This window comes from Neoarius graeffei, chromosome 5 (genome assembly GCF_027579695.1).
Source record: "Neoarius graeffei isolate fNeoGra1 chromosome 5, fNeoGra1.pri, whole genome shotgun sequence".
In the NCBI taxonomy this organism is placed as follows: domain Eukaryota; kingdom Metazoa; phylum Chordata; class Actinopteri; order Siluriformes; family Ariidae; genus Neoarius; species Neoarius graeffei.
The window spans coordinates 45,901,407-45,926,655 of NC_083573.1; the positions used below are offsets into that span (position 1 = coordinate 45,901,407).

General features: G+C 39.9%; 1 protein-coding gene across 1 annotated transcript in view; it reads right to left on the reverse strand.

Annotated features, from left to right (window-relative positions):
- Positions 1 to 25,249, reverse strand: part of chn2 (chimerin 2) — a 91,864-nt gene that overhangs the window by 7,430 nt on the left and 59,185 nt on the right. The window contains exons 6-8 of the mRNA XM_060921797.1: positions 20,575 to 20,845; positions 5,524 to 5,610; positions 1,488 to 1,572 (exon numbers count right to left, since the gene is read on the reverse strand). Coding sequence (XP_060777780.1) covers positions 1,488 to 1,572; positions 5,524 to 5,610; positions 20,575 to 20,845 — 443 coding nt within the window. The remainder of the gene's footprint in view (positions 1 to 1,487; positions 1,573 to 5,523; positions 5,611 to 20,574; positions 20,846 to 25,249) is intronic.

Consider the following 25,249-nt stretch of genomic DNA (forward strand, 5'->3'; position numbering starts at 1 on the left):
ATGCTGCCACCACCATGCTTCACTGTAGGATTGGTGTTCTCAGGGTGTTGGGTTTGCGCCACACATGGCATTTCCCATCATGGCCAAAAAGATCAATTTTAGTCTCATCTGACCAGAGGATCTTCTTCCATGTGTTTGGGGAGTCTGCCACATGCTGTTGGGCATACTCCAAACGTGTTTTCTTATTTTTTTTCTTTAAGCAATGACTTTTTCTGGCCACTCTTCCATAAAGCCCCACTCTGTGGAGTGTATGGCTTAAAGTGGTCCTATGGACAGATACTCCCATCTCCGCTGTGGTTCTCTGCAGCTCCTTCAATGTTATCTTTGGTGTCTTTGTTGCATCTCTAATTAATTCCCTTCTTTCCCGGTCTGCGAGTTTCTTCCCATTTTGCTGTAATGGATTTAATGGTGTTTCCTGGGATATTCAAAGTTTGGAATATTTTTTATAACCCAACCCTGATCTATACTTCTCCACAACTTTGTCTCTGACTTATTTGGAGTGTTCCTTGGTTTTCATGTTGCTTGCTTAGTAGTGTTGCAGAGTCAGGGTCCTTCCAGAACAGGTTGATTTATACAGACATCAAGGGACAGATCATGTGACACTGATTGCACACAGGTGGATCTTAATCAACTAATTATGTGACTTATGAAGTGAATTGGTTGGACCAGCTCTTATTTAGGGGTTTCATACGAAAGAGGGTGAATACTTATGCACACTCCAGATTTCTGTTTTTTCATCTTAATTATTGTTTGTGTCACAATAAAACAACAATTTGCACCTTTAAAAGTTGCAGACATGTTGTGTAACTCAAATGGTGCCAACGCTCCAAAAATCCATTTCAATTCCAGCTTGTAATGCGACAAAACAGGACAAATACAAAGGGGGATGAATACTTTTGCAAGACACTGCTTTGTAAAACAATTGCAGCTTTCATTTAAAAACTAAAAGATCCTTTTGGTTCCTGAGGTTAATGTTTAGGTGCAGCATAGCACCGTCAATGGAATGTGCTCACAACAACAGTAAGACAAACACTTGTCTGTGGATTGCACATTGCAAGAGTTTTTGTGTATCGATACAGTTCTGTTTCTGTCTTTGCACGACATATGGGTGTGTTGCTCCCACGCCTGTCTTCGACGCACAGTATACATGACACTATAAATAGTTCCAAGTAAACTAAGAGGAACTGGTCTAAACCAGGTGTCATTCAGGAATGTGACACAGCCACATTACGGTGTCCTGGCTACAGTGTTGACCTGCATGTGACATGCCTGCTATTTCGGAGTCAGTAGACGCAGGTGTACAGGCAAGCTGCCACAGTTAACATAGCAAGACTTCATTATCCACAGCTTAGTGTTCGATTTCTTTGGCCAGAATCTGATACGAACGATTTGTTTTAAAGTCCGTATTGGACAGAAAGAGCTGTTCCGGTTTTAAAAGGTGGAGCTTGTCATTTGTATTGTATTGTATGTGAATGGCTGTGTGTTACCTGAGCAGCGTACACCCTGGGCAATGAGACCCCACATGAAGTTGGCACAGTATTCACACCAGTGTGGGCCTCTGAACGTGTGTACCTATGTAGCAGAAGGCAGAGATGATGTTGTTACACCCATTCATATGCTAGGACTAGAAAAATATCAAAAAAAGACCTTAACAATAAAAAAAAAAAAAAAAACACAAAGGTCAAAGATGCAGATGCCCCTGTAACCTAAAACCTACTGCCACCTGACCCACCAGGGTGTTTTGTTTTAAACAGTTGCTTTAAATGGATAAAATAAGACATGACTTATTACTTAAATAATTGAATGAACGAATTATTCGAAACACTCATCTTCAGTACGTGTTTCATCCCAGTGGATAAGGCAGGAATACATCCTGGATGGGATGCCAGTCCACTGCATGGCACCGTACATTTAAATTACAATTTAACATAGCCAATGAGTACCCTTACAAAAAAAGAAGTTTATTTAAGTGTGCTTCTAGTATACTTCTTTTAAACTAAAAATAAGAGTATGCTTTCAGTTTACTTTTTATTTACTTAGAGATATACTTAATAAAGCTAAAACATAAGTATGTTTGGCTTATACTGAAAAGTATACAGAAAAGTCTAAGTATATTAAGCTTAAACTTTTGATCAAGATGTACTTAACAAGTGTAATAAAAGTATTAAAATATTTGGCGTTATGTTTAAGTGTACTTGCCCTGTAGTTGTGCTTCAGCATTGTTGACTCTTAGGTGTGTCTGTGGTTCTATATAAGGTTGTTTGTTTTTTTTATTTCTCCCGAGTGGGACAATTTATTTTTTTTTTTAAACTTATTTCTTTTTTTTTAGAGCTTGGATGTCAATTTCAGTTGTCATTGCCATGTTTGCATTTAATACAATGTTGCTTCAAATTTTGATTTTTAAAGAAAATTAATATGTTCTTAATCCTGAGTATCTGTTGTTATTTTGTGAATTCTTACCTTAATAACTTCAGGTACAAAACACTTAAGTTGTCTACTGGTAGTATGCATGAGGTAAGGGTTAGGGCTAGAAAACTAATATTACCCTTCTAGGTATACTTGCAGTATACTTCAAAACTAAAAAGTGGATTAGATGTATATAACCAGCAACTAATAGTATATTTCCAATATGCTATAAAGTATACTTTTATAAACTAAAAAGTGGACTAGAAGTGTGTAACGAGTAAACCAATAGTATATTTCCAGTATACTACAAAGTACACTTTAATAAACTAAAAAGTAGACTAGAAGTATAAAACATGTAAACTCACAGTATATTTCCAGTACACTATGAAGTATACTTTAGTAAACTAAAGTGGACTACAAGTATAGAACTAATAAACTATTAGTACATAAGTTTACTTGTGGTATACTTGCAGTACGAAATAAAAAATACTAGTTGTATACTCAAAGTTTACTTCTCTTAGACTTAAAGTATACTTTTTATAAACTAAAAGTGGGCCAATTTAGTCCCAAGAAGTATTAGATTAGTTTACTTACAAGTATACTGTAAGTACATTGATATCAGTATACTTGGTACACAAAAGTATACTTTAACTTTACTTAAGTATACTTCTTTTTGATAAGGGGAAGCTACTGACATGATTTCTGGAAGTGGTGGGAAAATGAAGAACACTGAATAAATCCACATGGACATCTGGAGAACATGCAAAGCTCCTTGCTGCACCACAGCGCTGCCTAGAACCATTCAGATTTGATGTAATTGATGGAAATTTAGCATCTACTGTACTTCTGCATATTCCATCTGCTTAAAAACATTAAGAATGGGGTGCAGTATTTATTTAAAAAAAATTGATTCTAGAACCTGAAACATTATTTTAAGTATCTGGTGCCAATCGTAAAGGAAGGTCAATTTTCTTTTTGTGATTACCCTCGAGTAAAGGCACAAGGCATGCAAAAGACGGGTGGCACAGTGTTGTACTGGTTAGCACTGTCGCCTCAAAGCAAGAAGGTTCTGGGTTCGACAGGGGCCTTTCTGTGTGGAGTTTGCATGTTCTCCCTGTGTGGGTTTCCTCCGGGTGCTCCGGTTTCCCCCACAGTCCAAAGACATGCAGTTAGGTTAACATGGGGCAGCCATGGCCTGAGGTTGGGCTGAAGTGCCCTTGAGCAAGGGCACCTAACCCCCAGGTGCTCCTCGGGTGCTGTAGCATAGCTGCCCACTGCTCTGGGTATGTGTGTGTGCTCATTGCTCACTTGTGTGTGCATGTGTGTGTTCACTGCTTCAGGGGAGTTAAATGCAGAGGTTAAATTTCACTGTGTGCTTAAGTCTGTGCTTGAGTGTACGTGTGACACAAAGGCTTCTAAAAAAGACAAAAACGAGGCCCACTGATCTATCTCATCTCTCATCTCATTATCTGTAGCCGCTTTATCCTTCTACAGGGTCACAGGCAAGCTGGAGCCTATCCCAGCTGACTATGGGCGAAAGGCGGGGTACACCCTGGACAAGTCGCCAGGTCACCACTGATATATCAAAAATTATTATTATAGCAAAATTATAATACACCTAGTGATTACCTTTAATAATTATGCTTCTCTGCATTATTGCGGAATGAAACAATATATAAGACATGAGTGTTTTACTGGGAAATAGACCACTCGTATTTTTCATACGAGCTACATCCAGGAAATGGAGAATCAAAACCACGACATAAATCTCAATGTGTCACTCGTGAGGAAATTGATGAATTATTTGATAAATTTGGGTACTTTGCTTGTGAATGAGTCTATATAATAAAAAGAAAAATCACATGTTGGCTTGAAGATATGAAGTTTATCTTCTCATGTCGGAAAACTCGCATTTTTCATACAAAATACATCGCGACACATTTAAATAAATATTGGCTGGCGTGGAGTGGTATATCAAATATATTCCATTCAGTTAGCATGATATGTGACGAGTCAAAGACAAGTATCTGACATACCATGAAAAAAAGCCAGCCAATATTATTATACATACACATTCCTTTCAGGTGTTCAACGTGTCTTTCTCTTTGAAAATTCTCTCAAAATCTTCCATATTTAACGAAGCAAACCTGGAGGCCATGTTCGTTTACAAATTGTCACAGTCGCTCGCTAGCATGGAAGTTTTACGTTTCCGACGTGTGCGGTCATGTTGTCTTGACAACCATGCAATATCGGAAACCATATTCAACGTTCATTCTCCATCGGGTAGAGTGACGTAATACACGTAGGATAAGTGATGCGCTAATAATATTGCTTGCTATCAAACCAAATGAATGAAACCTGCTAGAAGGGAATAGAACACGTTTTTATTGCAATGAAAGTGTGTCCTGTGTGTATAGCAATTTCTGATCTTTCACTCCAATGATGTCACTCCCAGCGTTTCCCCGCGGATTAGACATGGTTTGTCAAAATAGTGAACGGGTTCAAAATTAAAATTCTTTTGATTAACTTGCATTTTTTTTGGGGGGGGGAGGGGGATGTGTCCATATAACAAAGAACATTACACAGTGGCGCAAAGATATGAAGTTTATCTTCTCGTGTTGAAAATAGTTTCACTCGTGAATATGTTCACCACTTGAAGATAAACTTCATATCTACGCGCAACCATTTAATATCGTCCATGTATGTACTATATAAGGAAGTGTCAAGAATAGCACATGATAACCCATGCCTGACTTCTCATTTGCTAGCAGGCAACATTAAATGAGTAGGTTTACAAAAAATGGTAGGTGCTTCTAAATTTCATGGTTTAAAATGACATTTTAGCAGGATATACCTTCTTCCTGCTCTCCAGAAAATGAGTGAATAGTGAAAGCACGACAGATCTACCAAAAGCATGAGTGTTACCGAGTTGGGAAATCAATTCTTACTCATTTCTAATACTGCTGTTTATTGGTTCATCAATTAGGTGTAGTACAGGATGTGATAATTCACTGACCACGGTTATAAAAGTATACTGAAAACATTTGCAATATCCACTGTATAAACCAGTACAACATTAATATTAAAGCTACAACCACGTATTTGTTTAGCGCTTACCTTAAAATTATGGACCTTCTCATAGTTGTACTGCTTCTCGGAGCCGTCCTTCAGAGCGCTGCGTCTGCCCAGTGGAGAGTTGGAGATCTGTGGACAAGCCAAGAGCTTTAGTGGCTTCCAGAGCACTGTGTCTTTAACCCCTAACCTCAATCCAAAAGCTAGAGCTAGCAACTCCTGGCGCTTCCGGTCCGGTCTCCTAGCTTGAAGAGGAGCCGGGTCACTCCCTGTTGGCTCCCACTGAGCCTGCATCTCCTCTAGGGGAGAAGATGTGAAGGTGGAAAAGGCAGCAATAGTGAGGAGTATAGAGGATATGCCTGCCTTGGATCTGAGGGCAAACTGAGCTGGATGAAGTCCATGGTGAGGATTGAGACAGAAAGAGGGAGGAGGGCTGCCTGGGGGGCCGGAGTGTGTTTAACACAATAGAAGTCATTCAGAGCTGCCAAAGAAGGGCGAAGGCAGAGGGAGGGGAAAGAGCAGTGGAGGAAGGATAGAGAAGAGGTAAAGGGGAGGCATAAGAGCTTAGAATGGCTCAGTCGTTCTCAATTGCAGGATGGATTGAATCCAGAGCGTGTGTGCTGGTAGGGGCGAATGTCTGTTCGAACACTGCTTCTGACCATGTATTTCCACTCTGGTTCCTTCATACGCTGGCCATTCCTCAGGTCTCTCAAAGCACAGAGCCACACCTTAATCCAAAATTTAGGCCAACAGCCATTTTCGAGAAATACTCCAGGAAGATCTTCTCCGTGTCAGACAGTCATAGATCTGAGCAATTCTATTTCTTTCCCTCTCTGACAATCCACTCCTGCTTATCGTTCTCTACCCACACATGCCCAGCCGACCCAGATGACAGATGAAATTGCATTACACTTCTCCTCACAATGTAATCTGCTGGTTCTTAAAATCCTAGCGCAGCTCTGAGCCTAGACTGACTGGTGCACTATACTATTTCAGTGAACCACTTTCAAGGCCAGCAGCAGTATCTCACAATCTCACATGGCAACAAACAAGACGGCAGACTCCATTCACCGTCACCGTCCTTCACTCACAATGTAAAATAGAGACAGAATGTAAAGGTCATGCTTCTTAGCATGGTACTAAAGGTCATACTTCTCACAGCATAAAGCAGTTACCCTAGCAAAATGAACTACTTTATGGATTTATGCCTTCATAACCTTTGTTCATTCATGAACTCTCAAGAAAGCAGACACGACATGAGCAGATATGCATTTTAGGGTACATGCTGCTGTGGTTGTCAATGTATGTTTCTATTCACAGCGCACAAGACCCAATGTCTCCACAATGACAGAAATAATATTTAAGGGATAATATTCCTGGAGTCTGTGGTATGAGCTGTGGAAACAGCCAAGGGGGAAAGAAAAAAAAAAAAGAAAAAAAAAAGCATTGTTATTATTGTAAAGCTGCACGCTGGTTTTAATATTAACAATACTCTGCTGCAAACATAAAAAGATGCTCAGACAAGATAACGCTTTCAAGTGAACCCTTCAGGAAATGGTTCCAGATGACAGCACAGTAATTCTTAAAGGGCCCAAGGCATGGTGGTTTGTTGATGCTTTAAACAGGCTCATGGAGGCTTCCGGATGTTATATCCACAGCCTTTCTCGAAATGAACCCTCGGCACGTAGATATAGCCTCCTGGGAGAAAACCCCATTTCAGCGCTTTTCCCAGTGCGTCGTTTTGCTAATGAGAAGCAGGAGGCGGGGAAGGGTAGACGGTGGGGGCGTGCCATGGGGGGAGGGGGAGGGGCTGCCGTCTGCCTCCCAAGCCGGCCGAGAGCGCTCCTCGTCGGGCACGGCCAGGCGGGCGAATGCCCTGGTCCGTCCGCCCTGTCTAAAAAAAAAATGGTACAACTCGAGCCCATGGTAAAACTGGGACTTTGTCATTTTTTCCCACCTGAGGCCCATGGTAAAACTGAGCAGTGGGACTTTGTCATTTTTTTCCACATGAGGCCCATGGTAAAACTGCACTTCCAGGAGGGGCTGCCGTCTGCCTCCCAAGCTGGCCGAGAGCGCTCCTCGTCGGGCACGGCCAGGCGGGCGAATGCCCTGGTCCGTCCGCCCTGTCTAAAAAAAAATTTTAAAAAAAATGGTACAACTCGAGCCCATGTACCTGGCTAACTGCAGGAAGCGGTTAGCTGCACAGCTAATGTAGCCATTGCTAGGCTAACGCACCAATTTTAAAACACGGCAAAACGACCAGTTATACACTTACTTGTTCGGTGTTTATTGCTGATGCGGCAGGGATGTTTGGCACAGACCCAGGCTTCAGTGACAGTTGATGTGCAAAACCTGCCCTACTGTCCCAAGTTGTGGAAACATTCATCAGGAAAATGCTTCTGACAAACATACACCGTCTTAGGTAGACTCGACGGCGTATTATTGGAGTAAATAAAATTAAGCCACTGCGTCTTCAGGGGCTCTCCCGTCGGCAGTAAAAACAGACTCCTTTCTGTGTTGTCACATCCATGTACAGCGCAATTTCCATGTTGTGTCTTCTATGGGCTCCTCACTACAAAATGTAGTCATGTGTTCTGCGCATGCGCAGTAGGCTTCGCGCATGCGCAGTAGGCTTGGTAGGACAAACAGCAACTTTTGAGTTGGGCGGGCAATCCATACAGTGGGTGGGAATCCAGAGGGGGGGGCGTGGGGATCATCTCCCTTGCTGACGTAGGCAAGGGAAGAGTTTATCAACGCGCCATTTTGACGCGCCATTCTCAAATGTTGGGCATAGTTTGGTTTACACATTATGAAATTTCTAGCCACTGGGGTGACTTAAGAAGGTCAGAGGAACTCATTTTAACGTTAAAAAAACCTCAGAAAGTGAAAATTTCATGCCATGGGACCTTTAAGATAAACAGAAATGCCGGGCATGTTTAAAGGGGGTATTTTCTTATACAGGTGTAAACAAGTAGCTTAAGATAAGCAAATTTCTAGCACAGCACTGCTTGGTGACGTCGCTGGCTGTAGAGTTTACTGCTGCTGAAATTTATGGTCTGGTCTCACAGAGCTGTGGCTTGAGGGGCAGAACAGGTGGCACCACCTCCAAGTAACACAGCAAAGCTCGGAATCAGCATACCAGGGCTGCAGCAAACCGAGATAAGCGCAACCCATATGCAGGTATTGTGTGACACAATCCAAGCACAGCGGAGTCATGTATGGGGGTGTGGGAAAATCTTTCACATGGTGAGTCTGACTAGCATTGTAGTCGAGTCACTAAACCTCGAGTCCGAGTCCAGTCTCGAGTCCCCAGTGTTCGAGTCATTAAAGAAAATTTCAAGTCAAGTCCAAGTCCGCTACTGATCCGAGTCGAGTCTGAGAACAAGACCCTAACCGCACCATTTGATTAGATTAGACAAAACTTTATTGATCCCTTTGGGAGTGTTCCCTCAGGGAAATTAATATTCCAGCAGCATCATTACAGATAAAAAGAAAAAAAGAAAGAGAAAAAACGTCTAGATAAATTAAAATAAATTAAGTATTTACATATACATGAATTTTGTGTCACACCTGCGTGCCTTGGCGCATGCATCAGATAGACTCTCGGGCGTGTATTAGCCAAATGTACGAGTCCGAGTCATCAGTGCTCAAGTCCAAGTCAAGTCACAAGTCCTTAAAATTAGGGCACAAGTCGGACTAGAGTCCGAGTCCTAGATTCGAATACTACGAGCCCGAGTTTGACATTTTCCATTACATATACTGTCACTTTTACAGTTTCCCTTTTGCATAAAAGCCGTGAAGGGAAAGCCGTGGCCTAAAGGTTAGAGAAGCAGCTTTGGGACCAAAAGGTTGCCAGTTCATTTCCCTGGATCAGCAGGAATGGCTGAAGTGCCCTTGAACAAGGCACCTAACCCACAACTGCCCCCCAGGTTGCTCTGGGTATGTTGTACATCACTCTGGATAAAAGCGTCTGCTAAATGCCATTAAATGTAATGCATGTACTGTATCCTAAATAGAAGTTCTATCATTTTAAAATCTGTGAGATTTTTGGATTAGCATTCAATAAGTCAAGGATGCCACCGCCATCACCGAGTCTAGTATTTCTTGCTATTAACTTGTAAGCCAGAGACACCCTTAAAATAGATTTCAAACATGAGGGAAGCCATTTCAGACAACCTTAATCCTGTTTGGATCAATCCTAAAATCTGCGGTTACACTGATAATTCCATATAAATCCGATAAACATTCAACCACTTGTTCTTGAAATGTCGCACAAAGGAGAATCTTGGATGGAGACACAAAATCAACAGAAACACAGACGGCAAAATTTGTAGCTAGTGATTTATACTGTTCATACATGGGATCTATTAGGCTTATGTCTGTTTCGCTTTGGCGCCAAAAACCTCAAAGCACAGCATTTACTTTGCTGGGGGGGGGGGGGGGGGGGGGAGGGGGGGGGAATCCACACACTTGCATTACAAGTAAATTAAAGCAATTAAAACAACTTCAGTCAGACTAACCATTGTTACAGTCACATTTGTTAAACTCTCTCCTTTTACCTAATATGATCTTTGCAGGCACAAAGCATAAGCAAGCGTTATAATGAAAATAAAAATATTTCTCTATAATTTTGGTGAAATATATCCATGGTTTTATGGTTAAGCAGAGGTGTCAAAGTATATTATTGACCGAAAAAAATCCCCAATTTTGATTTTTGGTTGGTTCTCGGAACCAACACACATCCAAAAGACCCAAATAAATAAATAAATAAATAAATGAGAATTAAGGGGGAAATAATGTGTGGTGTATCTATACAATATATGGAGCTAACCTACATTCACACTGACACATGCCTTACGTACGTGCAGTAACAGTCAAAAATTTGGACACCTATTCATTCATAGGGTTTTCTGTATTTTGACTATTTTCTACATTGTAGAACAATACTGAAGACATCAAAACTATGAAATAACTTATGGAACCGATATGGAATTATGTGGTAAACAAACAAGTTTCATATTTTAGATTCTTCAGCATAGCCAGTGTTTACCTTGATGCTTTACACACTATTGGCATCATCTTAACCAGCTTCATGAGGTAGTCACCTGGAATGCTTTTCAATTAATAGGTGTGCCTCATCAAACTTTAGTGTAATTTATTGCATTCTTAATGTGCTTGAGATCAAACAGCAAAAAGTAAATAATAAACATACAGTAACTAGCCCTATTCAACAACTGTCATGATCCATATGTCACGAACCACTCAACTAAGTAAAGAGAAACATCACCCATCATTACTTTAAGACATGAAGTGTCTTAATTAATAACAAAATAAAGAAGCTTCGAATTAGAAGGTGTCCCCACACATTTGACTGGTACTGTATGTAGATTAAGCAACAAACCATCCAACACATAGTGCTTGCATTCTGTATATAATAATAATAATAATAATAAATATTACTGATGTATGCAAAGGACAGTGGAAGCTGGGCAATCTGTAATTTCAATACAGTTACTTAAAAACATATGAGACAGTATGATGGTGAATAAACAGCAATGTTTGTTTTCATACTGGTTCCCTACATTGATCTAATGAATATCTTGAATGTGGGTCACCGTTTTCCTGTTGTACGTGGTGCCTACCTACAGGGGATTGTCCTGGATTGGTTTACGACTTCTTAGGTCACAGGACTTTCACAGAATATTGGAAACTCTTTTTGGTTGCTCCTCTTTGATGTGGTGTACCCCAAGGGTCAATACAAGGTTCGGTACTTTTCTCATTATACATGCTTCCACTGGCCAGAATTACAATCCAGTACACTTTATTTCACTGCTATGTTGACGACTTGTGCTTGCTAAAGTCTACTTTATGAGTATCTGGAAAATATCAAAACTAGATTTTCTCAATTTAAACAAAAACAAGAGATGTTATTCTTCTCTTTGGCTCACCCAAATCTACAAACAGGACCACTATCACAATTTATACAAAACAGTTCATTCAGGTTCACTAATTTCATTGGTCAAGCAGCGTTCCGAGAGTGCAAGATAACATCCCAGTGCTGTTTCACTATGTGGATCACTCTGCTCATCCACCAAAAATTCCATTTCCTACTTCGAAACAGTCACTACTAGTGTTGGCGGCATCATCAGCAGGCATGTCAATCAGGACTTTTCAGGAATATACATTTTCACTTAAAATATGAAAGTTCATCAGTTGAAGATGAAAAGGAAGAAGGGACAACATTGCCACTATGACACGCAGGTTTAGATCTGCTTTATGAAGAAAAAAAAACCTTGCTTATTTTTAAATAGAAGAATATTTGTTCATTGAGACGACTAAAAAGCATTTGAAAGCTGCGTTCAGTGTAAATTGGCCTTAAAGGAGAAAAAGAACAAGACTTGCACTTTCTGTCCTTAGGCACATGGCTTTTTGTTTCTTAATGAACGCTGAGAGAAGAAGTGGCACAACAGTTAGGGACAAAGGGGACTGGTCCCTTTTCAGAGATTACTCCGTTCTCTCTAGTCATGGTACAGGGAGAAAATACAGCAGCTGAGTACATGAAGAAAACCAGGGCATTGTGGGATAAAATAAAATTACACAAGTGTTCCTATGTTGGGCCACAGAGATATAGAAAAAGAGCAAAGCACAAACAATATAGTAACAGTGTAGCTTATAATCTCTAAATTCATTGCCTGAAAATCAGAAAACATGCAATCAGTGCCCCTTTATATATAAGGATCTGTACCGATAATAACACGCTTAAAGATACCAAACACCTATTATACAAGCTGTCACTGTAAATAATAACAACAAGAGTCATCAGGAGAGGACATATCCCCCCGGCCCCCACATGAAACCCGACTCCAAATTTTCCTAAGTTGAATTGGTTGCCATGGAAATACCGGGGTTTAAAAAAAAAAAAAAAACCCACAGAAATCTCAAAAATGTCAAAAGGCACAACTCCTCTAGGTCTTGTTACACAACTGTCAGGTTTCATGAAAAAATTCCTAATACAGTGGTGCTTGAAAGTTTGTGAACCCTTTAGAATTTTCTATATTTCTGCATAAATATGACCTAAAACATCATCAGATTTTCACACAAGTCCTAAAAGTAGATAAAGAGAACCCAGTTAAACAAATGAGACAAAATATTATACTTGGTCATTTATTTATTGAGGAAAATGATCCAATATTACATATCTGTGAGTGGCAAAAGTATGTGAACCTCTAGGATTAGCAGTTAATTTGAAGGTAAAATTAGAGTCAGGTGTTTTCAATCAATGGGATGACAATCAGATGTGAGTGGGCACCCTGTTTTATTTAAAGAACAGGGATCTATCAAAGTCTGATCTTCACAGCACATGTTTGTGGAAGTGTATTATGGCACGAACAAAGGAGATTTCTGAGGACCTCAGAAAAAGCGTTGTTGATGCTCATCAGGCTGGAAAAGGTTACAAAGCCATAGCTAAAGAGTTTGGACTCCACCAATCCACAGTCAGACAGATTGTGTACAAATAGAGGAGATTCAAGACCATTGTTACCCTCCCCAGGAGTGGTCGACCAACAAAGATCACGCCAAGAGCAAGGCGTGTAATAGTCGGTGAGGTCACAAAGGACTCCAGGGTAACTTCTAAGCAACTGAATGCCTCTCGCACATTGGCTAATGTTAATGTTCATGAGTCCACCATCAGAAGAACACTGAACAACAATGGTATGCATGGCAGGGTTGCAAGGAGAAAGCCACTGCTCTCCAAAAAGAACATTGCTGCTCGCCTGCAGTTTGCTAAAGATCACGTGGACAAGCCAGAAGGCTATTGGAAAAATGTTTTGTGGACGGATGAGACCAAAATAGAACTTTTTGGTTTAAATGAGAAGCGTTATGTTTGGAGAAAGGAAAACACTGCATTCCAGCATAAGAACCTTATCTCATCTGTGAAACATGGTGGTGGTAGTATCATGGTTTGGGCCTGTTTTACTGCATCTGGGCCAGGACGGCTTACCATCATTGATGGGACAATGAATTCTGAATTATACCAGCGAATTCTAAAAGAAAATGTCAGGACATCTGTCCATGAACTGAATCTCAAGAGAAGGTGGGTCATGCAGCAAGACAATGACCCTAAGCACACAAGTCGTTCTACCAAAGAATGGTTAAAGAAGAATAAAGTTAATGTTTTGGAATGGCCAAGTCAAAGTCCTGACCTTAATCCAATCGAAATGTTGTCGAAGGACCTGAAGCGAGCAGTTCATGTGAGGAAACCCACCAACATCCCAGAGCTGAAGCTGTTCTGTACGGAGGAATGGGCTAAAATTCCTCCAAGCCGGTGTGCAGGACTGATCAACAGTTACCGGAAACGTTTAGTTGCAGTTATTGCTGCACAAGGGGGTCACACCAGATACTGAAAGCAAAGGTTCACATACTTTTGCCCCTCACAGATATGTAATATTGGATTATCTTCCTCAATAAATAAATGACCAAATATAATATTTTTGTCTCATTTGTGGAGACAAAATAGCCTGGGTTCTCCTGATCTACTTTTAGGACTTGTGTGAAAATCTGATGATGTTTTAGGTCATATTTATGCACAAATACAGAACATTCTAAAGGGTTCACAAACGTTCAAGAACCACTGTCACTACATGTTCTCAAGTTGCAATCATAGCACTTGCATTTGGACTAAACTTCTTTTCTTTAGCCCTCTCTACTCAAAGGATCTGGGGCAGTGGAGAAATGTTTTATTCATCAGGCTTAAGGAAATGCTCTCGAGCTGTGCATGTGCTGTGTGAAGAAATTGAAGTGTTGGGTAAACAGTAAACTTGGAGATTATTCATGCCCTTACTGCAATTCAAAAGGGAGGAATTTCATTTGGATTTCTCATTTCTCATAGCCAGAGGATGCAATGAAGCTGTATTGTACTACTGCTGCACAAAGGATCTGATTTAGCTGCAGCAATATTGCACAACATCAACAGGAAAACCACTTATAAGAACACCTGTACATCTGAACATTCATGGACTTATCCAAATCACCCAATCATGTGGCAGCAGTGCAATTTATAAAATAATACAGATGCTCTTTAAGAGCTTCAGTAATGTTCACAGCAAATATTGGGAAGGGGCGGGGGGGGGGGGGGGGGGGGGGGGGGTCTTGGTGATTTTGACCATGGCATGATTGTTGGAGTCAGTCAGGATGATTTCAGAGTCTATACAGAATGGTGCAATAAAAAATAAAATCCCCCCCAAAAACCCCACTACCATGATTACGAGAGTCACTTAGATTTTATTTTCTCTCTTGACCTATATCTGCATAACTGTATGCACTGCACTGCTGTCACATGATTGGCTGGATGGATAATTGCAAGAATGAGCAGATGTACACGCATTCCTATTAAAGTGGCTGGTGAGCGTACATGTGAGAACGAATACTTGTAGTTCACCCTTCAGAAACTGAAGTACATGTTCATTTTTGCCCTATTTTTCAAAGATGAAGTGGCCTTGTGTTCATGACTGATGTTTACTGGTGATGCACTCCTCCAGGGAGAAACTGTACTTTATTTTGAAGCAGCCAATCATGCACAGGAAGCACGAGAAAGCCTGCATCACTGCAATACTCTCAGGAGAGCTGTTCAAATGCAGCCTGGTTTGTTTGTTCGTTCTCTCTCTCTCTCTCTCTCTCTCTCTCTCAATAAAACATCATAGTGAAAAAAAAAAAAGTAACAAATCATGCAAGATTCAAATAAAAGCAACAAACAACCCACAACGGCCTGAATCCCATCTCCAGCTCTAATAAGGAGTGTAATAATGTCACTCTAAGCACTGACTGCAGTGACTACATTCATCAGTATTTATTCTATCCACATTCACTGGATATGAGCAATCGTGCGCTCTGATTGGCTACGCTACGACTAAGATATCAGCTCATATACCGTGAGTAGAGGAAAAACAAAATGGCGGAGTGTTTTGCTCAACCAACTGAGGACGAAATAAAAATTTCTACTCGACAACAAAACCACAAAAAAATACAAAAAAACAAACACCCACACAAAATATGGAAAGAAAAGTATTTGACGGTAAGAACGCATCTTTTTATTTTTCAAGAATTATACCATATTTCACAAATTGCTACTGTCATTTCACCGGTTTGTTTACATTCTAAGTGGAAATGATTTTGTCGGACGTTTTGTATCAAGTTATGTATCGAATTTGCGAGAAAAAAAAATGCTCCGTTTCTCAAAATCCAGTGAATGTGGATAGAATAAGACAGCTATTCCACTCAATCTCATTGTAAATGGCTTATAGCCAACTCGGAGCTCATGTACGACTCGATTTCGTGGAATAACTGCCAAATAGTCCATAGGTCTCAAAGTCTGCCCCATGTGGTGTCTCCAGAAGTCATAGACTACAGCACCCATTATCTTCAGGCTGCAACCCCTTCACATGACCTCCAGTTAAGCTCCTTTCTCAGCTCAAAGTCACCTGATTACTAATGACACTCACTGGTCTGTGATTACACTTGCACCTTCAAATAACCCAGTGTTAATGCATACATTCTCACTTCAGCATTGAACCCGAGACCGCTCCAAGCCTTATAGTGCATTCCATTTGTACTGGGATTTCTAAGATACCAGTCAGAAAGATCAACTGGAACACATCCTGAAGTCTGATTTCTGACTCCCTAAGGTGGACCTCACCAACCCCGACTTCAAAAATCCAATATTTCTGCTCTGTGCATCAACAGTTATAATATACTGTTTATTCGCACTTCTGCCTTATTTGTATCTCATTAAATCAGTCTAACCTCTATCTGTGGACATGATGCTACAGAATTTGCATGTGCAAAATACCACAATATCTTAACTGGTATTGCCAATTGCTGGTATTGGTTTTCTGGCTTGTTGTACTGGAACATGGTCAATTCGTGTATGATGTTTCCCAGTGCAGACTTCCGACTTCAGAAGTAAACAGAACACAGCATTAGTTCTGTCCTTCTTAAGGGTACACTTCCGGTTGGACTGTAAGGTGGCCACACCAACGAGAGTTCCGAGACTGAACTGGTTTCAGTAATGTTTTGGCCATAGCCTGCTTCATATTTACTCAACCTCTTTGTTTGTCTGTTACACTGGGCTTAATAAAACCAGAAAATCTGCACATGTATCTAGGCATGGAATGATATCATGTGATAAATTTATACCGATCTGAATTGATTAAATAAAAAAAAAAAAGAATCGTGATCATCATCAGGCTGCATAATCTCCAAGTTTTTTTTCTAGCTGTAATTGCGGTGTTTAGACAACAGAGGGCACAATAATGTAAAATAAAGGGAATAGCTGTGACTTCACCGTAGGTAAAAGGAACACATCTCTAATGCCTGGAAAAAAAAAAAAACACCACACACACACACACACACACACACCTAAAATGGGGAAAAGCTGTTGTGCAATTGCCTAACCAAATAGATTTACAAAGAAATCGGAGCTCTCTTTTTACAAACTGCTGAAAGCTAAAGAGAAGAAAACTGGAGGTAATAAAAATGTTCATAAACGTTTATTAAGAAAAGGCCTATTTGTTAACGTTTTCCATTTTTAATAAAATGGATCGTTTAGTTAATAGGTTATTATATTTTACTCCAACCTTTACAAATGTGGGCAAATAATTATTGTTATTAGGAAAATTAAACTTAAGTTTCACAAAAGGCATATTTAACCTGATAAAGAATAGGGAAAATAAATGTTGCTTTTTTCTGGTAATAAAATTTTCATTTAAATGTTCTTCATTCCTGGGAATATCAAACTGGGAACCTAATATCATGAATTGAACCCATCGTGAAGTGGGTGAATCATTACATGCCTACTTGTATCCATCTTTCTGCTTCATGACACACTGAAGCGTACTCAGGGAGCCCACAATTTTAAAATATTTTTACAGTGGTGGAACTTCCAACCCACCATTACTGAATTAATATTTATTAGGAGGTCTTATAATTAGTTCACATATTTGACTGGCCATTTGAACTGAATTTAATACAAACCTCAAGAACCCAAGAATCAGGATGATAAATAAGGAATCAAATGACAATTTTAAATAAATAAATCAGTGTGTGTGTGTTTTTTCGTTCAATGAGTTTGTATTTTAGGACATAAAAAGCTCTATGGCGCCAATGAATTACAAATATTATTGCACACTTTTATACAGTATAATGAGCCTAATATTTCATATAATTTTTTTTTAATAATGAGCCTAATATTTAAAACAGTTGGAATGAGTTCATAAAAGGTATTTATATTTCAGGAGACTGTGGCATTTCTTTTACAACTCGGTTTGGAAAATGATTTCCTGATCTGGTTTGGAACAGAGTATGATTGACTTACGTTCTCATCAGCACATTGCTTCCAAGCTCTTGGGTTGTTTTTTTGTGCTCCCTTGTGGCCAGTAAAATAATACATCAAACCAATTAGCAACACAGAATCTCATTCGCAAACAGAACTCAGTATTAACTGAAAACTGCTTTCAGATGTTATTTGGGAAATACTTTTTGCAGGTCATCACACAAGTCACATCTGGCTGGAGCCTCATTACGTTGCTCCTGTGGAGGACGGCCCCATATGGACAGTCGAAAGTCGCACTTGGAAGGCGACTCTGGACACTTATAGTCCAGTACAGTACAGCAATGCTTTTAGGGCTGAGGACTGCAGTTAACTTGCTAACTCTAGGACTGTGGTTGTCGTGAACAGTTCTGCACTTAAGTTTCCATCAATGAACAGTTTATAACCAACAAAACAGACTTCATGTTAAAACTATAATGAATTTCCTGGTTTCACAGTTCTGTGACTCTATAGGACACAGTTATAGAAGTGAGTGATTTATAAAATCACATTGTTATCACGGCGGCACGGTGGTGTAGTGGTTAGCGCTGTCACCTCACAGCAAGAAGGTCCTGGGTTCGAGCCCCGGGGCCGGCGAGGGCCTTTCTGTGCGGAGTTTGCATGTTCTCCCCGTGTCCGCGTGGGTTTCCTCCGGGTGCTCCGGTTTCCCCCACAGTCCAAAGACATGCAGGTTAGGTTAACTGGTGACTCTAAATTGAGCGTAGGTGTGAATGTGAGTGTGAATGGTTGTCTGTGTCTATGTGTCAGCCCTGTGATGACCTGGCGACTTGTCCAGGGTGTACCCCGCCTTTCGCCCGTAGTCAGCTGGGATAGGCTCCAGCTTGCCTGCGACCCTGTAGAAGGATAAAGCGGCTAGAGATAATGAGATGAGAATGAGACATTGTTATCACCCAAATGAGGATGGGTTCCCTTTTGAGTGTCCCTCATGTCATCTGAGGGAGTTTTTCCTTGCCACTGTTGCCACAGGCTTGCTCATTGGGGATAGATTAGGGATAAAATTAGCTCTTGTTTAAAAAGTCTTTAATTTTCTGTAAAGCTGCTTTGCGACAATGTCTACTGTTAAAAGCGCTATACAAATAAACTTGACTTAACTTAAGAATCCATACAAGCTTTCCACTTTTCCCCCCCTAAACAAAGCCAAAAGGTTAAATATGGGTCTTATCTGACTGAAGCACAGTTCCCATGTAGGTCCTATAATGCCTGGTGAAGTTCAGGTTCCATGATTAACGGGATTTCGCATGTGTGAAAAATCTTAAGAATCATTTTTGCTAGAGGAAAATAGTTTTGTACTGTTTATTTTATACAATAATTTCTGTGATAACAATTCTGGAACTGTACAAGTGCCACTAAAGTAAAAGCCTTCACTAACATACCGGTATCATATGTAAAGTATCTGATTAAATTTTCGTGTAGAAATCTGTGCAAGACTGACAATTTAGAGTTTGACAGTTTAGAGTTGATAAATAACATAGTCTGAGAGATGATCAAGACATATCAGACAGATTTGCACTCATCTGTCAACAAATCTGTCTGATATGTCTTGATCATCTCTCAGACTATGTTATTTATCAGCTGGGAGGTCCATATGGTGAAATACCGTGACCGAGGTCTTGAAAGTACTGAGCGAGGCCCTCTGGGCCGAGGTCAGTATTCAAGGCCGAGGTGACGGTATTTCACCATACGGACCGACCTTAAGCTGGTAAATAATATATTTATTTTTTTCTTTACCAAATTCTAACAGAAAACGAGAGCGCCCGAAAGGGAAAACCGAGCCGAGCTGCCATTTTGAATCCTCATTCATGGCTGTAATGCAAATTGCTTCCTCCTCGGTATACAAGTGCACTTCCATGGCAGGAAAAAAACTACATTTTGCCACCTATGTAGTCCCCTATTTATACAAAACTGAGTCATTCAGGATTCAGCCATGTTTTTGCTCGGCGTTAGCAAGCTAGAGGTTTTTAGCTTTCTCCTGAAACGTTTTCTTTCATTTCTTCTTCCTCAGGGTAGTAAAACTCGCTTTCACTGTGAACACTGTCATCATCACTATCCATGCTGTAAAATTAATGCTATTCTCCTGAGAAATGCTGGCAAAAAATTTATAAGATTTTTGATAATCTTATAAATAAATCTTATTTAAAAAAAAAAGAAAAGATAAAATGTTGACAAAAAATGCAACTATGTTGTTTGTTGTTGTTGTGAACGAGCGAGTCGCCAGAGGCCCGTAACTGGGGTCTGTACCGTAGGATACGGACCCGCTTGCCAGCCAATCAGAGCACAGGATTTGATGGAAACCGCACCGAGAAAAAAATAAAGTGGCATATTTGAAACCATTATCTTCCATCAGAGCTGCCTTTTGGGAGATCATGCCTTCCGGGACACTCCAACGTAATTATTCAACCCCCTTTCAACATGAAGGTTTGTTCCCCTGCAGCATAAAAGTATTCCCAGCAGGTCAATTTACGGCAACTAAAAAAAACTACACTAGTAACAGAGTAGTCACTAATGTAGAACAGAATAGTTATCTGAAAAGAATCTGTATTAAGCTGCCACAGTAGTATGAAGTAGTATGCAGGTGTGTCTTATATATGATTTTTTTTCTTATATTTTAAATGTGAGATAATTAATCACATTTTTTCATAACTTTTTCACTCATGTTCACTAAGGGGGCTAATAATTCTGGAGCTGACTGCGCACACAGACAGGAAGCTTCTCACCTTGTCATCTTGTTGGAAGGTGACTTTCTTGGGCTCGGATCGAGCTCGGCTCAGGCGCTGGCTCATCTTGTCTCTCAATAATGCCGTATAGCCCACGTGCTGGTAGATCGGGTTGGTGGTCATCTTGGCAATGTACTCGGCTGCTTTGGTCTCGATGTAGAGAGTTATGAGGCCGTCTGTGACCAGGTCGTGCACCGACTCAAACCGCTTCTCTCCCACAAAGTGTTTGCCATCGTAGAAGAGCCTGTAGTTTAGAGTCTGGCCTCCAAACCTGAGAGACAGAGAGGAAGAAAAAGGGTGGATGAATTTGCAAAAATTAAAAAAGTCCTACATTTTTTTGTGTATATGCAATTATTATGTGCAGTAATTGTGTTTTAAAGTTTCTCTGTACTGATGCAAAAATGAAGAACTCTAATTTGAAAACATCTATAATGGAAGTCTAAGTGCGGTTCTTGTTACATCAACATATAGTGCCATACATGTCAACCTATATGGAATGTCCGTATTTTATACAGATTTGATTCAATAAACGTAGTATACGGGCATACAAATAAAGTTATACGGATTCTTTAAAAAAAAACTTCAATATTTATTTCAGGGCTTTGAACCAGAATTTTTTTCCTATTGGTTCGTTCCGAACAGAAACGGAATTTTAACGTTTCCGGTTTTGGGTTCCACCATTAAATAGACGTTCCCGAACCGGTTAGAACAAAAAAATTTTGTTCCCGGAACGGTTAATTACGTTCCCTGTCAGCTGTTTAACAAAATTATGTCTCTGTCTCATCCAGCTTAAGCCAAATGTAGGCTAATTCTATTACAACCTTCATTAAATAAGACAAGAAATAATTCAAAACAATTATTATTTCAAATGTTGGCGATTTGGATTCTCAGTATGTCTTCCCATCTACACAAACAGAAAAAGTGCCAAAAATGAAAGATAATTCGTTTAGTGTGTTACCAAAGGCTAGTCAGGCCCTATAGAGGGCTACTGCATGACGTCACCGCGCCGCGAGATTTTGTTAGGCGCCATATTGGAAGACCAAGTACACATCTATGCAAGTACATACATACATAAAACAAACTACACCTGAAATGTAGCCAGGGCCGGTTCTGCCCTAATCTGGACCCGGGTGCAACATCGCGCAAACACCGATGATTCCCGTGGGAAGGGCAACAATTGATACATTTTTACAAAACAGCCAATAGGGAGGTTGCAACATTCAGGCTCTCCTTTGCTCAGACACTCAGTAATGCACTTACTGAGTAATGCACTTACTCACTTATTATCACGTGGAGACGTGATAGTAGTCCACCTTCCTGCTCTCTCCATTCAGTCAGCGAACGTCACACAGGAAGTGAACCCCAGCGGGTCATAGAAACTTGCGCAGGAGAAGAATGACTTTTTTATTTGTAGGCTACGGAAACTTTGAGGAACGAAATAAAACCCGGTATTAACCGGTTACCATTATTTTTAATAAGCGTTTCTGTTCCGGAACATAAAAAATAATAAAGTTTCTGGTTTCGTTTCTGTTCCATGTGAAATAGAAAAAGTTCCCGGTTTTCGTTTTCGTTCCTTGAACCGGTTCAAAGCCCTGATTTATTTAGAGCTATAATCAATTCCCACGATGATAAAAGAGCGCATAATATTTACAAACGTACTGTACACCACAGAAAGCACAAACAGCCAGTAAAGAGTCTTATGAAATCGCGCGTTATCTTGTGGTAGCGAGACTTCGTTCCACTTTTGATCATGCGCACACCGTATTGCGAGAATCCCGCCAACCGGGAAGTAACATTTTGTTTGAAACGTGTGTTTCCACCTGAGCAACTTTCACTAGCGACTGAAAAGATTCTGAATGGGCACTCCGGCAAGATCAACACAGACACTTGCTGTGACATGCAGCCTCGTGAGGTATTGGTGCGGACTGCTAAAAAAGCTGTCATGGAGTACAATTCAGAACATTAGAGTGACACTTTGTGTTTTTGTCAAACATTGGAGCTTTGTATTCATTCTGAAGGTTTGTTGTTATTAATATTGAATAAAAAGTAACTTGGATATATCATTGTTAATTATCATTCAAATTTTAGGTAAATTATTTTAATTTGCATCTTATACGGATTTTATAAGGGAAATACGGATTTTGGAGGTTGGTTATACAGGTTTGATTAACCAAAGGTTGACATGTATGTACGTAGTGCAGTTATGCAAATGATACATTTTGTAAGGTGCATTCATGAAGTATAATGAACCAGAACTACTTTGTCAACAACAGCTTAAAGAAATTACTGATGCGCATTTGTAGTGTCTGAATACTTTTTCATTTTTAAACATCATCCATGACTATGATAATCATGAACTGTATAGGATGATGTTTTATGACTATGAATACATACTTTTTGTCATATTTATAAGTACAAAGTCAAACGATATTTGGCCTCATCATATTCGTGCAAGCCAAAAAAAGCTAAAATTATTCATCAGATTTATAAAAGTTTTGGGATTTCTTCGTACTTGTGTGTATTTGTTGAGAAGTGCACAAAGGCTGGAAACACAAAATGACCACTAAATGATGAAAGGTAGCATTTTCTTTTGTTATAATTGACGGGCTAGTTTTCCGTCCTTCCATCCATTATCCGTAACTGCTTATCCTGTACAGGGCAAGCTGGAGTCTATCCCAGCTGACTATGGGCGAGAGGCGGGATACACCCCAGACAAGTCGCCAGGTCATCACAGAGCGGACACAGAGACAAACAACCATTCACACTCGCATTCACACCTACGATCAATTTAGAGTCACCAGTTAACCTAACCTGCATGTCTTTGGACTGTGGGGGAAACCGGAGCACCCGGAGGAAACCCACACAGACACGGGGAGAACATGTAAACTTCACACAGAAAGGCCCTCGCCGGCCACTGGGCTCGAACCCAGGACCTTCTTGCTGTGAGGCGACAGTGCTAACCACTACACCACCGTGCTGTCTGGGCTAGTTTTACTTTTCTTAAAGGGGAACTGAAGTCATTTTTAAACTTGCTTTATTTCTTAATTAACATGTTATTCAATTACGTTTTCGGTTTTAGCAACCTTATATTGTGACTCATATGGGCAACTAATTACAATTAAATATTATATTTATATGCCTATTCGGTTTTTAGCCATGTTGAATTTAGTTCATTTGGTCCACGGCAGGCGTCGCTTATCCGCACGAGCTTCATAAGACTTGTGCAAGTCTTCGTAATGTGAAGCGTCAGCACCGCCATTTTGAAAACTTTTCCAAACGAAATATTGCACAAAAATGAGTTTAAATGACGATTACTGCCTACTTTTTTCAAACGTTTCTGATTGATATCAAAACAAACAAAACTTCCAGCTTGATTACATCAGCATTCGAAAGAGGGCGCGCGCGACTTTTGACTACGTTGGCAGATGTCGGTCACTGTACGTTTTCCGCTGTACGTTTTACTTCCGTCCTACGATGTCTCGCACAGGTCTCAACGAATCTCATTTACGGCCATTGCTTTTACATATGGACTGATATATTACATAGCATATTTCAAACACTCATAACTTGCTATGGCAGGGACAGAATAGCCATCAAAAATGCATTTCCGCTGTACGTTTTACTTCCGTCCTACGATGTCTCGCACAGGTCTCAACGAATCTCATTTACGGCCATTGCTTTTACATATGGACTGATATATTACATAGCATATTTCAAACACTCATAACTTGCTATGGCAGGGACAGAATAGCCATCAAAAATGCATTTCCGCTGTACGTTTTACTTCCGTCCTACGATGTCTCGCACAGGTCTCAACGAATCTCATTTACGGCCATTGCTTTTACATATGGACTGATATATTACATAGCATATTTCAAACACTCATAACTTGCTATGGCAGGGACAGAATAGCCATCAAAAATGCATTCCGATATTTAATAAAATGAGATAGAATTTTGAAAAAAAATTGCCTTCAGTTCCCCTTTAATTTATGGATTTGCATTGGCTGACTTTCCTCATTTTTCATATTTTTAAATTAATGCCAATAATATTAAAACAATTGGTTTTCACAAAATGTTCTGTCCTTGGCCTTGTGAACTAGCCCGGAGGATGTTTTTTTTTTTTTAACAGAGACTCAAAAGTCGCTGTGGATAAGGGGGTCTGCTAAATGCTTAAATGTAGTATGTTTAAAAAAAAAAGGGGGGGCAAGCAATTTAAACTTGACAATATCTCAAATCAAAGTACACTAATCCTTGCAAATTATAGGATTTGAAATTGATCAAATACAGGCTTACATTAGTTACTCTTCTTATGTATAGAACCCCAATTCCAAAAAAGTTGGGACACTGTGTAAAACGTAAATAAAAACAGAATGTGAAGATTTGAAAACTCATGGAAACCCTATATTTCATTGAAAATAGTACAAAGACAACATATCAAATGTTGAAACTGAGAAATTGTATTGTTTTTTGAAAAATATATGCTCATTTTGAATTTGATGTCCGTAACACATTTCAGAAAAGTTGGGACAGGGGCAACAAAAGACTGAAAAGTTGTGTAATGCTAAAAAAAACAAACAAACAAAAAAAACCCCAACTAATTTGATTCATTGGCACAGGTCAGTAACATGATTGGGTATAAAAAGAGCATCCCAGAAAGGCGGAGTCTCTCAGAA